General features: G+C 34.8%; 1 protein-coding gene across 4 annotated transcripts in view; it reads right to left on the reverse strand.

Annotated features, from left to right (window-relative positions):
* Window positions 1–1,394: 1,394 nt before the first annotated feature.
* Window positions 1,395–17,639, reverse strand: part of LOC132030783 (ABC transporter I family member 1) — a 28,767-nt gene continuing 12,522 nt past the window's right edge. The window contains exons 1-2 of one of the 4 annotated variants that reach the window (XM_059420523.1): window positions 5,834–6,061; window positions 1,395–2,399 (exon numbers count right to left, since the gene is read on the reverse strand). In XM_059420523.1, the coding sequence (XP_059276506.1) occupies window positions 1,569–2,258 (690 nt within the window). In that variant the 5' untranslated portion in view covers window positions 2,259–2,399; window positions 5,834–6,061 and the 3' untranslated portion in view covers window positions 1,395–1,568. Of the gene's footprint in view, window positions 2,408–5,833; window positions 6,062–17,639 lie in introns of those variants that run through there. The other 3 variants (XM_059420522.1, XM_059420524.1, XM_059420526.1) reach the window with 3 other exon arrangements.

Here is a 17,639-nt window from a genome sequence, read left to right on the forward strand (position 1 = left end):
CTGATTGACTACGCATTTGATTTCATATATTACAAATTATTATACAGTGTATAATTCAAAATATATGCTTTTCTCTTTGTAAAAATAGATTATAAGTTCGTTTGCCATATAGAACTTGTTTTGCAATTTAATATCTTTAATCGATGACTAGTATATTTAGATCAATCTCAAGAACAGTGCTCCAAAAATGGAAAGTAGGTTGTCAGCAAACGTGACGAGAGAGTGAGATTCGAAGGAGAAATAAGTAGAACAGCAGGCGAAATGAGCATCATTCACCCAATAATAAAGTACTGACATCTTTCTTGTTCGGGCTCCACACACTAGGAAAAGGCTGACAAGATGGGAAACCGGCTTCTAGTTACAAAGCCTTCTACAAGGTATCGAGAGGACTATCACAATCTTTCGCTTTACTCTGTCCTTCCGTATTTATCTGTCCACTATATTAAAAATATATGTTCACTTTTACTTGTCATGTTTGAAAAATCAAGAGATAGTTACCATTTTATAATTATTTTACCTTTAGATTTAAGTACTACTATTATTTTCAATTTATTTCCCAATGAGTGAGATGACTTAGAATTATTAGGGGTGATATAGTAAAACTACCATCTTATTTATTGCTAAGGGATGTGTTAAGGCAAACATGGTCAAGGAAACATGAACGGACGGGAGTACATTCAAACATGGACAAGGAAACATGAACGGACGGGAGTGCATTCTATCCTACATTAGATAATACGTAAAAATTCTGTGTAATGAGATATTATTTATGAAAAAGAGAAGTAGCAACCGAACATAGTGCTGAATTTTATGTTGAAATTATCTTATTACTACAGCACCCAAACAATAGTGTGTCCAAAAGTTGTTACCAAATCCCAGTCAGTTGCTCAGTTTGCTGACGAAACAAAGATGAACACCCACACATCTCATGTTAATCTTCTGCACAACCTTATCTTATACCTCATGTAATGTCCAAAGTTGTTACAAAAGCCAAATCAGTACTGAATCTGTTGATAAGGTAAAGATGAACACCCAACCATCTTCTGTTAATTCTCTGCTCCAAACTAGCATACAAACAATTAAGCTATTTCACATGTTGTATATGAGAGCACTACATCTGATAAACTTATGCAAGGTGCTATCTACACATCTTTTTGATAACCCAACAAGTTCCCGAGTACCAGCCGGTGCACGGTTCAAAACTCAATGAATAATGGACTCACCCCTCTGACCTTTGAGGCTTAAATACCAAGCTTTTGTCTGTGACAAGTTCAAACTGCTGAAGTATGTCTTATACAAACATCCCGTGTTGCGGCTCTTACCATTAGACCAAAGCTTGAAGGCATGTGCAAATTGAAGTGTAAAATGATGTGGAACTAACAAAGTAAAGATACTGAAGCTAATACTAAACATTTAAATATATAAATCCTAGAGAAATTCTTGCAACCATCAAGAATGAAACAAAAGTGCAAACTTTGATGCCGCTACAAGAAAATTTGGCACATACACACCCTTTTGAATTTATTGCACAGTTTTCTTTAAATTTGGACTCTATCTTCTTTAAAGAATCAGTCGAGGCCACCTCGATCGAGCATGTCTACCAATGTCATCCTTCTTGGGAACCGTGGTGGCAGCCTTAGAAACATGGCATCCTCAATCTCGATCGGCAGATGGGTGGCAACAATGACGATACCACCCTTTTTCCTGTGCTCAGCGATAATATACTCGAGCAATTTCACACCTTCGTCATCCAATGCTACTGAAGGTTCATCGAGCAGCCAAATAGGCCGATCAATCGCCAACAATCTGGCCAGCTGTACCCTTTTCCTCTGACCCATAGAGAGCATTCGTGCTTTATCGTTTACTAATCTTCCAAGCCCCATAAGCTCCAAAGCTGGCAGAGACCTACCTTCCTTGCCTTCAAGAACTTCGAACCATTGAACATTGTCAAGGACTGTGAACTTCTCTTTGATAGCGTCCTTAAGGGAGAGCCAATTGAGTTGAAGTTTGTACTGTTGAAAAACACCTGAATCAGTTATGTCATGACCATTCCAGAGTATCTCACCAGCTGATGGTTTCGAGAAACCTGCTAACATTCGCAAGAATGTGGATTTACCAGAGCCATTAGTGCCTGTTAATACAAGTGCACCACCATCATGGAGGGAAACATTTACGTGCCGCAAAATTTGTTGAGCATTTCTCATGCAAGACACATTGTTAAGCAGAAGTCGAGGAAGTGGAGGTCTACGCAAAGACATCTTCAAGTGAATGCAAGGACCAAGATGAGTACGGGATATAAACTTCCTTGATTGAGCAACCACAGAGGGTAAAAAGAAATAAAAGGCTGCTGATGCTCCTTCGAATCTTGTGGGAACTAAGAAGAAATTGCAAGAAAAATTCTGCAATTCTGAAAATTAAAGCAAAAGTAGAAAAATTCATCAGTTTCAGTGACTCTAAAAATGTATCCAGTCAAGTTCACAACAGAAAGAGATAATGCTGAATCAAAGCATTATGAGCACTTCGTTACACATACGAATAAAAACTAACATAGTGTATAAACTCCACCAATTAATAGAATCCCCATTGAAAGGACACCATTTGGAACTTCGAATCAGGCATGAAAGCAACAGAATCACTTAAATTGACGTGTTTTAGCACAAGATGCGAAGAAACAATACAGAAAAAAAAATGACAGAGGAAAGAATTAAGGATCTTTCTCATTTATTTGCTAACACTATCGAAAGCTACCAAGTCACTGGATTTACAAATGATAGATTAGTTTCCCTCATATAATACTTCTTGTCATAGAAGCACATTTAAAGAAACCGAGAAAGCTTTGCTCCACATCCTCCTCACAGCTCCCCCATCCCCCTTTACCCCGAACAACCAAGAATATATAAAAAATTATTTCACTAGCAAAGGGAATCCGCATTGTTCAAAATTTCTAGTTATCCACTTCAATTAGAATGACCATCAAGTATTGCTATATTTTCTTACACATAGCTAGTGTATATCACCAAAAACAAGGTAAAGAATGGAAGGCCTCTAATCATAAATTTCTCATCAGATCACAAGCGAAGAGGTGATGTCAGAGGTGTCCTCAGTCCTACAGATCCCTTGCAAAGTAAAACGACGTTAACTTGAAGCTATAAGTTGAATGGAACAACACTTCTTATAAGTGTTAGAATTTGAAAGATTCCCAGAGAAACGAGAAAAGAAACATAGAGAAAGAGAAAGGGAGAAACTGAGCATTTATACTGTCCTCTTCTACTGAGACTATGATAAAAAATTCTTGGCATCTAAAGTCAAAGGTTAACATCTGAAACTCTAAGAACTTTAGGAGAATATAGAGACTCTTTTAGTCGAATTAGTGATTACTTCTTCACTTGAGACTAACATATAACTCTTTTGTCATCTAAAGTAAAATAAATTCTTAGACTGACAGATTGTACATCAAAAAAGACATGAATCAATTCGTAGTTTAGAGAGCCTTGTTTTGGTGTTCCGTAATTAACACTGAAGCAAACATTGTCCAAATGCTCCTTTAAAATAGTAATTCTCTTAGTAATTAAAGCAAATTTCCAGAAACATCCAGTTAACACACCAGCAAAGTGAATGACATTTGAAGAAAAACGAAAATCAGCTGCATTTTATGGCACATCAGACTTGTTTGTGCGAGTCACCTACATACAAGACCTCGGATTACTTTACCTTGAATTCCATTCCCTTTTTGGAGGCAAAAAGTGTATAGCAACATTAATTCATGAATAATAAGACATTGGTAAGCCTTATCTGCTGCATTAGATACAAATGGGTGACTGAATGCAGCAACTTTCTACCATTACATGAAGACTAATTTATTTCCTTAGAATATCACTACTTCCCTAAATTCAATCGAACTTCCAAACTGACTTAAGAGTGATCCATACTTCTTAAATTATGACAAATTTAGAGATAACCGAGTAGACTCAAGCATGTACGATTTGAAGAAACCCACTTAAAATAGAGATCCATAATGGTGCAATCTCAAATTATAATGAATTCAAACACCTACCTCAAATGAAAAGAGAGTAAACAGAAAAGCCATGAACCCGGATAGGCGAATGCACAGAGAGTAAATTAAAGGATGATTGCTACCTTTGTGAAATCCATGAACTAAGCATTCGCTTAGAAGTTAGATCGACTAAAGTGAAATAAAGAATTCAGATTTTCCCTAAAATTCCAAATGAAGCATAATTCGCAGAAAAACCTACACCATCACTCAATTGAAGAAAGAAAGGACACGAAATAAAGAAGTAACAATAACTTTTTACAGAGAAAGATGGAGTGAGATGAAATTTCATCTAAATCAGCAATATCAGGGAAGCATACTTGAGCTGGAGCTCATACAAAGTTGATAAAGCGATCAAGAATATCTGACTAATAGTGCCTGGAAGTATCTTTTCATGCATATTTGTTCTGCTGGCTTAAGCTTATCCCGTAACTAGCATAGACCATCTTTTGGATTTTGTCAATTCCTTAGTAATAGCCTAGTTTTTTACCTTTAGAACTAACTTATCAGCTTTTTATAATCTCAACTCTGTACTCATATCCTTGTAACTTTTGCATCTTCTTGAAGCCAGTATGAAACTACTACTAGTACTAACAACAACCACAACACACCCAGCGTAATTCCACAAAGTGGGGTCTAGGGAGGTAGAGTGTACGCAAACCTTACCCCTACCTTGGAAGTAGAGAGGTTGTTTCCAATAGACCCTCGGCTCAAGGAAAAACAGTTCAAAGCAGTTCGGAAAAAAAGATAACGGAAGTAAAGAAACCGCGACAAAATACTTTAGAAAGCATGACAAAGCTTACGAGCATAATACGATAATCGAAGTATAAGAAACAACAGATAGTAACAGAAATCAAAGGACAAGAAACTACAGGAGTAATGCTACAACTACTAGTATAGAGGGATAAGCGAGACACCGCTTTACTACCTACAAACCTTCTACTTTAATACGTGTCCTCCACAACCTCCTATCTAAGGTCATGTCCTCGGTAAGCTGAATGAAAACTACTACTTACTTCATCAAAAAAAAAAATCATATAAATCAACAATTGGCATACTAACCTTGAATTAACATACGAACTTGAACTGAGTGGAATTTACACAAAGGATTCAAATGGTAGACCTCAACTAATTTGAAATTCAGACATGCTCGATTGAATGATTCAATTCTCCTAATCACTTCTTAGGTTCACACGTTAATCTATTACCATAGCAGATAAGAAACTAAAAGCAACAAACCTAAGATATTTAGGCATGCAACAACAACAACATACTCGTCTGGCGAGGGTAGAGTGTACCCAGACCTTATCCCTGTCCCTCATAGAGATAGATATGCCGTTTTTGAAAGACCCTACAGCTCGAGTAAAGCAGTACAAAGCAGTTCGAAAAGAAAAAGGGAATATGGAAATGAAAAAGCAGTAGCAACAACAGAAATGGAAAGCAGTAGTACATAGCATTCATCCATAAAAGGGAACAGTAACAACCTCTGAAATAATGCGATAAACGAACTACAAGAATCACAATAGGTAATAGAAAACGAAGAACACCAAAACTACGAGAATACTGCTACTACTACTACTGGCTCATCAGGTTACTGCTTTAGTCCAAACCTTATATTTGTATTAAAAATCTACTGAACATATACACCTTACTATTAATTAAGAACCTAATAACTTTAAAAAACTAAAAATATCAAACCCATAAACGTCAAATTTTGGCTCCGCAACTAAACAAACGCTCCAATTTAGGCATGAAAATCATTCAGACAACTCCAATACTTACAAAGTCTCAGCTAGGCATTTCATCAAACATGTTGTGACCCTTAACGAAACCTTCCCAAACAAAACACACAAAAAAGATAGTAATTAAGGTAAATGAACTGCAAGAAGTTGAATCACCACCGTCCAACGTTCACTGTCCACCGTCCGATTAGCAACACTTGGTAGTGAAAATACTCTTTGTCTTATTTGGAGGAAAATATTTATCCATTATTCGAAATGGTCCGTTTATATATTATTATATAAGGTTGTTATATTGTCTGCGGCAAGTGTATAATAGTTGTATATCGTGTGACACTTTAGTAGAAAAACTAAAGTTGACTATGCGAATGTAAATTAAAATATGGCTATGCAGATGTGATATTTTTTATGTTAGAATTGTATATTATTGAAATTATCCCTTAACTTTTACCCTTCAAATGGGTTGGTCTTTAATTTTTTTCTCTGTAAAATCGAACTTATGTCTAGAAGCGCATAAGTTACGCATCATAACGTCCGCAAGTTATGTTCGCGCCTTTAAAAACTTATGTCCCGCTAGACAAATTTGACTTCAAATGGGTTGGTCTTTAATTTTTTTCTCTTTAAAATCGAACTTATGTCTAGAAGGGCATAAGTTACGCATCATTTCTAGACATAAGTTCTGGCATCATAACGTCCGCAAGTTATGTTCGCGCCTTTAAAAACTTATGTCCCGCTAGACAAATTTGATTTTGAAGGACATAAATTAAAGATCATCCCATTTTAAGGCCAAAAATTAAAGTCCGAACAAACTGTGCAATTACTTGGAAAGAAATTGCACGGTTTCCCTTCAAATGAGTTGGCCTTTAATTTTGACCCTTCAAATGCATTTTTGGCCTTCAAAATCAAATTTATTTCCCAGTGAAGGCATAAATTTTTAAAGAGCGCGGGACTTAACTTATGAGACCTCCGTCCTAAAAATATTGTCTTACTTACTATTTAGACAGTCAAAAATTATAATTTGTTCGAATACTTGTTAAATATTTTGAATTGTTAACTATTGTGACTATACTATTTTATTGTAATTTTTAAATATGTAATTTTTATTTAAGAAAATTAAAGAATTTATGTCCGAATTCACACCGAATATTGTACCCCAACAAGACAATCTCTTCGAGACAGAAGGAGTATTATGATACAAAAATATAAACTTATGGTAGCTCGCAAAAAAATGATCTGCCTTGAGGGCCAAAAACTAAAGACCAGTACAAAACATGAGCAAAAGATGACCGTAAGCTAATAAAGCAAATGAATTGTTATGATCTAAAATAAGTCAAAAATATTTGTATCATTATAGATCATCTCGTTTTGTGTAAAAGTTAAATTTTAAAGTTAAGTGATTGTCCAATAAGAAATATGTCATTTTTTTTTAAAAGGACTAAAAGGAAAAATGAGTCAATCTTTTTGAAATAGAGGGAGAGCTACGATTAATTAGAAGCCTAAAAACTAAACTCTACGTAATTGAGTTTATATTCCAAAATATAGAAATACAAGTCCGTTGGGAATTGGAAATTGGAAATTAAGCACTATTCAACTGATTAATCGACTCAAGGCAGAAATACAAGGCCAAAAATGTAATAGTAGTAAGAGACATGTAAAAGGCAGATCACTTTCTCAATTGAGAGATGTACAAATCTAAAGTTGAAATGTTCACTTGTGGGAATTTGACCGCTGACTTAAAGAAACATCACTTTCATAGGACAAGATTAATCTAGAGATTTGATATAACTCAAAGATCTTGCTTGTCAGATAGCACGTGATGACCACTTTCGATCTTCAGTCGCATGATAAGAATTTTGGCACGTACAACTTTTTTTTAATAACTTTACCAACATTAACGGAATCGAAATCAGTTTATAAATTGTTACGGCGATTGCAAATTAGTATATGATACTTAGAGCCCGTTTGGCAATTCGCAGAATTGCCCTTCTTTTGGGGTGGTCTTTAAATTTTCAAGCCTTCGTATTTGAAATGTTTAAATTTTCTTTTACTATTTGATAGGTTCGAGGTTGAACAATAGTCAAAATTTTAAAAAAAAATTCGAAAGCGTTTAAATTTATTTATCTGCTGCTAACAAAGATACACTTGTTAAGGAATTCATTTTATCTTGGGAACGCATTTTCACGCTGTATATGGCGAGACTTGGCATAAGTATGCGGGTCACATAACTTTGATAATTCCTTCACAAAGTTATGCGATTGGGGCATCTTTTAATGGGCAAACTTTTATGGGACCGGCTTAAGATAACTTGTGAAGAATTATCAAAGTTATGCCTAAATTCTAAGATATTTACGCTAATAAGTCATAAGGCATAAGATGTCGGTCCTAAGATAACTTTGATAATTCCTTCACAAAGTGCTTGCCTGGGCATACTTTTAACGGGCAAACGCATACGGACCCTAAGATATCTTCGTGAAGGAATTATCAAAGAAAGTTTTAATCCTAAGCATACTTATGCCAAGTCTCTTCATCAGTGCATAAGTAAATGGTCCTGATAACTTTGGCATCTTAACAAAGTATCTGGTTAAAAGATAGCTAAATTTAAACTTGCCTTGCGAATTTTTTTTTAAAATTTTATTTGCGCGTGGGTTCGAACTTTGGAACCTATGGGTGTTGCCGAAGGGCAAATTTTTAAAGATTTCAAATATGAAAAAGGGCAAAATTTAAAGACCACTAAACGAAGGGCACTCCCGCAAAAAATGTTGGCCTAGAGCTTGTTTGGATGGGCTTAAAATAAGCAGCTTATAAGCTGAAAATAATTTATAAATAAAAAAATAAATTGAGGTAGATTAACTTATTTTTTTAACTTATAAGTTGTTTTTAACTTATAAGTACGCTTTAGATAAGTTAAGTCAAACGGGTCCAATTATTTTTTTGGGCTTATTTTATGCACAAAATGACTATAAGCTAGCCAGTCAAACACTCAAAAAAGCTAAAAACAGCTTATAAGCAACTTATAAGCCAATCCAAATGGGCTCTTATAAGTTGCTGAAAATAGTTTATAAGTTGTTTTCAGCTTTTTCGAGTGTTTGGCTGGCCAGCTTATAAGTCATTTTGTGCTTGAAATAAGCTCAAAAAATAATTGAGCCCGTTTGGCTTATGTTATCTAAAGCAGCTTATAAGCTGAAAATAGCTTATAAGCTAAAAAAAATAAATTGGGCTACCCCAACTTATCTTTGTTTTCAGCTTATAAGCTGTTTTTTTTAAGCCTATCTAAACAGACTCTTAATAATTAAGTTTACAATATTTTTAAATATGTATACATGGTTTGGATCAGGAGCGGAGATAGAAGGTAACATACGGGTTCAGCTAACACTATTAAAAAAATTCTATTTTTTCACTGAAAAATGTTCAGTGACTATTTTTCACTAAATGTTGGTGAAAAAAACCTAAATAATACGGTTTTCACATGAAAAAATTATGAAGTTTTCCAGGGTGTCAATGGAAACCCGTTTTGCACCATGCGTTTCTCCAATGATATGATTCGGTGGTAATAAAGTGAAAAATCATGTTTTATAGCATAAATTTCTCACCTTTATTTCTGTAGTGTAAATCTGGTACCGTTAGATCAAATATTGTATTTATAGTAAGAAATTTGCTATGTAAGTACAAAAACTTAATCAAGAACTCAATTACTAACACCTAGTGTAGCTATTTTAGAATTTAAAATTCATAAAGTTTAAATTCAGGCTCCACCTTTAATTCGGACAAAAAATATTGAGTTCATGTAAACATAATGATTTAAGGCTAGATCTGCCTCTGATTTTGAAGTATATGTTTGGAACTCCTCTTTTATAGTACTCCCTTTGTTCAACCATACTATTCGAAGTATTAGGATCAAACTAACTAATTGCAGTGTAAAGATAAACATAGAATCTTTAAGTTTTTTAAATAAATTTTACATACTTAAAAACTACATAAAATGACACTGTTTGGAGTACAAGAGTCAAATTAAATAATTTTAGTGTGAATTTGAACATAGCATCTCTAAGTATTTTTAAAATAAAATTTTATATTTAGAAGCTTCTACATATTATGAGTCACAATAATTCATAAATTCAAAATATTAAAAGATATTGTAAAAATTATGGTGTAAGAAAACTAATTTAATTCTTCAAGTAGTATAATATCGCATAAAATGAAACAAATAGAGTATATTAGTGAGGTCAAAACTTCATTATTTTTTCAGATGATCCATTTTTTATCAAAAACAACTAACCACTTAATTATCTTAAAATAATTTCTTCAAAATGTTTTCTGAAAAGTTCACTTGTAAGTTGCAAGTCACAATCAGTAATAGTTGGATTAAATGACCCTAAAAGTGGGATTTTGAACAAAAATAATGGCAAAAAAAGAAAAAAAAAGAAGTTATAAAAGTTCCTTTTGCGCACAAAATTAGTGCGCAATAGGGGTTTAATAAAACAACAGTTTGGGCATGTACAAAATATATACCTGAGCCGGTTCTTTGAGAGCACGACCACTATACGCTGGACGAGCGTGCGATCGTCACTGCTGCATACCTGGCCTTTATGCAGGAGCAGCTCCATTGTTGGGATCATAGGAAGGGGACGTTAGCGGTGGTCGGACATACGACTCCGATCCTCGAGTACATGGAGTGGTACCGGTAGATCACACGTGCTTGATTGGTAACCCCGGGACGCGTCATCCAGATAACCGAGGATATGCAACACTCGCGGGACAGTATAAGGCGTTGGTAAGTTTACCCCACTTAAACTTAATTAATCGTATTATATATTACGTTACAAATTTATTCAATCATTAATATTTGCCAAAAAATACAGCTACAGACCGTACAGACGATGCGCTGGGAGTGCATAAGCCATATGCATTCCCCCGAGACAATGGGATCAGCAGCCCATATGGTTGAGCTAGCCGATAGTGGTATGCGATAATCACAAGAGCTCGGACATATCCATGAGCATATTCCAGATATCCTGTATCAGGCAGCGGGTGGTCGTGCTCGTAGTGGCGGTGGTGATAGAGGTCGTGGGGCCAGAGGGGCTGGTGGCCGAGGGGGTAGGAACAGAGGGGATAGGGCTAGAGGGGCTGGTGGCCGAGGTGGTGGCTAGTAGATGAGCCCGATAAGCATGCTACCGTTCCCGCTTAGCCGGCGACGGCATCCGTCGCCCGAGCCCTAATCGGACTTCTTACGACGGCCAAGCGAAACCTTTATATACGCCAGTGGAGCTATTTTTAGACCACCTAGGCTGGCGATCGATAGAGGCATGTCTGCGCAGCCGCCAGTTCTTCATCCACAGGATGAGCGGCCAGTTTGTGAGCTACAGGATTAAACCCCTATTGCACACTAATTTTGTGCACAAAAGGAACTTTATAACTTTTTTTTGGCCGTTATTTTGTTCAAAAGCCCACTTTAGGAGTCATTTAATATGCGGACTCGTAATAGTTGTAGAAAGGCGGTAATAGCCGTGTTTGACTGCTGTATTTTGAAATCGTGTATTTAAATACACATACAAACACACAATATAATTTAAAAGTAGCTACGAATTATAATTAAGAAAACAATACTCCATACGTCCCAATTTATGTGATGTACCAATTTATGTGATGTACTTTCATTTGACTCGCACTTTAAGAAATAAAGAAAGACTTTTGAATTTTATGGTCTAAAATAAACTAAAGATATTTGTGTGGTTATAGATCATCTCGTTTTACGTAAAAAGTAAATTTTAAAGTTAAATAGTTGCTAAATAAGAAAATATGTCATTATTTTTGAGATAGACTAAAAAAGAAAGTAAGTCATTCTTTTTGGGACAGAGAGAGCGCTACGATTAATTAGAAGCCTAAAAACTAAACTCTACGTAATCGAGTTTATATTCCAAAATGTAGAAATACAGTTTCGTTGGGAATTGGAAATTAAGCACTAACTGATTAACTGACTCAAGGCCAAAAGTTGTATGTCCACTCACCTAATTAGCTTCAAATTATAGTCGAAAATATCTACAAGTGATCGATGAACTCACTATAACCATTCAACTATAAGGGCTCGTTTGGTACAAGAGATAAAAATAAATAATTTCGAAATTATATTTGAGATGAGTTTATCCCATGCTTAGTTGGAACAAAATTGCAGTATAAGTTGGAACAAAATCGCAGTATAACTAATCCCGATATTAGTTATCCCGGGATTGTAATGTTATTTTATCCCTATAAGAGAATAGAATAATTTATCCCGAAATAACTAATCTTAGGATAAGTTATTATGAGACAACTTGTTCCAAACGACCCCTAACTATTCAACGTGAAACTCGCTTTTGTCAAACCACAACCCCTTAATAATTAGTAGCCGAAGTAAAGGTAAGCATGAAACCAAAGCCACTAACGTGCATTCGTTTATCTCTTTAGTCCAACTACTAGCAGGAGAACTAATAAAAAAACTATTTCAAGTTATATACAAATAGTTCAATATTTTCTCTATTATTAGACCAATTTAAACTATATCAAATTATTAGGGGAACTATTTTCTCGATTATCATATCAAGCTTTCCGTGAAGAATCACATAATGTTAAATGGGAAAAGGGTCAAAAATACGCCTCTACTTTGGGAAAAAGTCTAAAAATATCCTCCGAATTAATTTTAGGTAAATAACACGCCTCCCGTTATTAAAGTTTTCAAATATATCCCCTAGTTGGGTCGGCTTAAATAATGAAGCGGGTTTAAAAAATAAAATCAAGTTATATTGGAAAATTTGGAAATTTCCGTTAAGAGAGGGGTATATTTGAAGGCTTTAATGGCGGCAGGGTATTTTTAATTCAAAAATTAGTTCGGAGGATATTTGGGCTTTTTCCCAAAGTAAATGAGTATTTTTTACCCTTTTCCCAATGTTAAATTAAGTTAGCCTCATTTGATGTGTGAATTGTAATGGTACAAAAATTATGTGTAATACTCTCTCCGTCTCATAATAAGTGTCACTTTAGGCAAAAATATCCATATTAAGAAACCAATAATGCAATATGAAGTTTACCAAATTACCATATACAATAAAAATAAATTACTTTTATCTTTTGATTAGAGGATGCATAAAAAGTAAACCTTTTGACATTGAGAATTCAAACAATTTTAAGTTATTATATGATTTTTTCCAATCATTAGTTATATATTATTTTATTATTTAAGGGTAGAATTAAAAAAACTAACTAATTTATATCTCAATTTTTTAAGATGACACTTGTTAGGACGGGCGGAGTACCTGTTTGGTCGGAGAAAAGTTGGTCGTGTCAGATATTTCAACTAAATCAAGACAGTCTAACCCTCGCTCCCCGTGCCCCGCCCCCAAGCCACTCCCTCGAAAAATGAAGTACTATTTTTTTTTTTTTTTTTTTGTTGATGAAATTTACTCCTTTGTCTTTGACATTACTACTGTTTGCAAAACTAAGAAATTGTACCATTAACTTCATATTTTTCAAACATGTTTTCAACATTTTAATTACTCAATCAACTTCATGTTATAGTTCCGTTTTATGTAAATTTTAAAGTATTAATTTCAAAATGTTAAGAATCTTATTTATGAATTCATACCAAGTATTGAACTGCCTTACCACGTGGTACGCATTGCGCTGTTTTCTTGTAGATAGACAAATGAAGAATAAGCTACAACTCCATCCGTCTCATTTTGTGTGATATAGTTTGATTCGGTATGGAATTTAAGAAATAAAAGAAAACTTTTGAATATGGTGGTCTAAAATAAGTCTAAAATATTTATGTGATTATAAATCATCTTGTTAAGCGTAAAAGGTAAAGGTTAAAATTAAATTGTTACAGAATTATAAGAAAATGTATAATTTTTAGAAATGTATCATTCTTTTTGGGACAGAGTAAAAAAAGTGTATCACGTAAATTGAGACCGAGGAAGTATAACTTACATTGTTCGTTAAGTTATGATTTAAAAACTATGTGGAGTAATATTTAAGTACACATGAATTATATTAAAAGAGTTTATAATACCACAAATAATATTCGAAAAAGTAAGTTAATTTTATTAAACATGAATAATATTAGCTAATCAATTATTGTTAATAAATAATTTAGATCAACAAATTATTTAGCTAACACTATCTTATACAAACAAAGACCAATATGAGGAATGAAGAAAGTTATGAGTAGTACATTTGTCAAATCACCTGCAAAAAGTTACAGCTAACACTATCTTATGCAAAAAGTTTCGCACATCATCTGCAGTAGTCTACTAGTACTACAGTAGATAAAGCAATACAGGGGCCTTTTGGTTGGTACTTAGTACTATATCTTAGTGGAATCCAACTGAGGACTCACAAAAATGTAATAGTAGTAAGAGACATGTAATAAGGGACATATTACCTTCTTTTGTCAGGATTGGTAACTGTTGATAAATTAGCTAAACCAGAAGGAATGGTAGAGATACATATCAAGTGAAGTACAGTATTTAAAAGGAAGTTTATCATCAATAATACCCAAGGCCTGAAGTATCTCCTGTTTTTCATCACAAGTAATCTCAGTCATATAGACTGAACTTCTAATTACATTTGCTTGCAAACTAGAGGGCACAAGAAAATCTCTAAAGAGTAGCCTGAAGTAGTCTCAGCTTTACAAAATAGTAAGTCTTCTTTCTTAGTAGGAGTCTTTGTGCTCTCCTAAAAATTGTATCTCCTGTTTTTCATCACAAGTAATCTCAGTCATATAGACTGAACTTCTAATTACATTTGCTTGCAAACTAGAGAGCACAAGAAAATCTCTAAAGAGTAGCCTGAAGTAGTCTCAGCTTTACAAAATAGTAAGTCTTCCTTCTTAGTAGGAATGCTATGTTCTCCTAAAAAATTCTCCTAAAAAAGTGAAACAAGAAATGGTCATTTGGCTTTCCTCTCCAACTTTCTTTATACCAGAATCAGAGCTTGAGGTAGTTAAGAATTCTTCAGTATCTGAATCAGAATCAGATACTTGATTGTGAGCAATGTCTTCAATGCTTGAGCCAATGCTATTTCCATTGTGAGCAATCAATTGTGTCACTTGAGCACCCTTATTCTTCAGGCCCCCTCTTAGTTTCCCCAAAAATTCTGAGAAAAATGGAGAGCCGCTCAATGGTATGGTCGTGTATGATGACAATTCCTCGATAAATTGGGTGATGGGAAGAAAGGTCTACCAACTTCCTCATCAAAAGAATAAGGTTGAACAAGACGTTTATTCTTCAGGCCGCCCCGTAATGGCCCGAGGAATTCTGAGGCAAATGGTGAAGTGTCCAATGATATGGTCGATCCGGAGCTGGATGGAAAGTAAGCTGAAGAAGGCGGGGAAGGAAAATATGCTCTAGCCAGCGCGTCATCATATACCACCATATCAGAATTTGGATCAGAGCTTGAACTTGATGTGTCTTCATTAAGTTCCTCAGACTGTGCAGGTGAGCTTCCACTTGAATTGTCTTCATAGAGTGCCTCAGTATTAGTTGAGCAAAGGCCATCCCCTATTTTCTTTATGAAGTAGGTGAAACAAGAAATGGTGAGCTGTTCCATTGATTTGTTCAATTTAACAACAGAAAGATTGTTAACAACAGAATTCGAAATATGCATCCAACAATCCAACTGAATCAATTGTTCATTATATACACGGGCAATTAATCTTTTGCACAAAAGAGTTTCAACTAATGATAATCGAAGGGAAAAGGTCAAATTTATCCCTTACTATGATAAAAGGATCAATTTTACCCTTTTCCTTTTTTAGCTTATCATTAGTTCAAACTCTTGCAGAATAGAATACAACTGTTTAAATGTCAGTTTCTTTGGAAGAAGAGAGTGCACAAAAATTGGGAGGCCAGAATATGAGTCCAAAACCACCTTATTCATTGGCAACCAGTAACCAGTCTAAAGGGAAAAACAAGGCCTGTGGGGAGAGGGGGAGATTTTTTTTTTTTTTTTTTTTGGTGGGGTGGGGGGGTTATAGGCGTAAAACTTGAGTAACCACCTTGGGAAATGGATTACAACCCCCAAGAGATGGAGGTTTTGCCTAAGTATCTTTTTTACGTAAGGCATACAGAGCTATTAGTCTATGAAAGCTTAAACACACATGCCGAAGTATGCATCGCAGATCTCGCACATATACAAACCGCATCTCGTGTAGAAAGGGATATAATCTTATTAAGAAAATCAATGAAGGGTTATTAAAACACCTCATTTTTGACACTAATGAATGTCAATGGGGCATTGTAGGGTAAGATGAGTCTCTAGAGTTAGTCTGCCAAAGAGAAAGAGATTTTTCTGTGATGACGAATACTAAAAAAGGGGACACCAACTAGGTAACTCCATCGGACAGGAAGGTAGGGAGATAAAAATATAAAGTGGTCATCCTATAGAATATAAGAGACAAGGAGTATAGCGAAGAACATGAGGCTAAAGCCAATAAGTTCAAGCCGGAAGGTAGCAACAAATTTACGTTTCCATGACTTTTGGAGGCCTTTACATGATCAAATAACTTCTAGTTGGAGATTTGCCAAGAGAAAGATAAAAGGCAGTCCTCATTCTATGACATGGAGAAGGTCCAAAGATGCGTCTTCTATTTCACTTCTTATTATCCACTCCCTATTATGTCAATAGCTATTCAGACGACTAGAATCCCTAAGGAAATCCAACTTTTGCATAGGTTTCTCTTTAACATTTCTTGCTAGGTACATCTAATGAGAAAGGTGAGTGTTCATAATGAGAAGACTCAACTACTTGCTTTTGACCCTATACTAGGTTTCGGATACTAAATGCTAAAAAGGGATGCCAAATACAAATGGAAATATCTAATTCCCTAGGAAAGTGAAAGAGTAAAAGAACACTACTTAGACCAAAAATAGATACCCTTGAAGGGTTTTTCGATCCTGATTTCTCCATATTTTACTATTTCAGAAAATGAATAAACATCAAGGGTGTATTCGGTACGAAGGAAAATATTTCTAGTGTTTGGGAAGTAAACAAAAATATATTGTCCCAAAAGCATTTACATGTAAATATGTAAATGTTTACATGTAAATGCTTTTGGGACAATTTACATGTAGTTACCAGTTTCAAAAAAAAAAAAAAAAAAAAAAGCATTTACATGTAAATATAGCAAAACACTATGGAGTGGGATGGGCGTGGGGAGTGGGGGTTTAGGGGTGGTGGGAGTGAGATGGTCAAGGGTTGGGGGCATTTGGGGGTTGAGAAGGAGACAATTAACTTGGACTGCCACTTATCGAACTTGTTTCCTTAGAGAAAATATTCTTCAAAACATTTGGGTGCAATGGAAAAATGGAAAAAATGGAAAGTGCTTCCTCCATACCAAACGCACCCCACAAAAAAAGAAAAAAAGAAAAAAAGAACCAGACCAAGATACATAGCTTACAATTTACCCTATATCCGTCTCTCTGTCATTGTATTTCTATTATCTAAAATTGTCAACGAAAACACAAGTTCCACGGCCACATGCAAGAATCGACAACAGAACAACACATAGAATTAAACATATAAGTTGAATACTATAAAACACTGAAACTGAGTAGTAAAGTAAACCATAAAGCAACATTTACAATTGAATACTCAAAAAAAAAAAAAAAAAAAAAAAATAAAAAAAAATAAAAAATAAAGAACCAGACCAAGATACATAGCTTACACAATTTACCCTATATCCGTCTCTCTGTCATTGTATTTCTATTATCTAAAATTGTTTACGAAAACACAAGTTTCACGGCCACATGCAAGAATCGACAACAGAACAACACCTAGAATTAAACATATAAGTTGAATACTATAAAACACTGAAACTG

The sequence above is a fragment of the Lycium ferocissimum genome, chromosome 9, assembly GCF_029784015.1.
Source record: "Lycium ferocissimum isolate CSIRO_LF1 chromosome 9, AGI_CSIRO_Lferr_CH_V1, whole genome shotgun sequence".
NCBI classification, from domain to species: Eukaryota; Viridiplantae; Streptophyta; class Magnoliopsida; order Solanales; family Solanaceae; genus Lycium; species Lycium ferocissimum.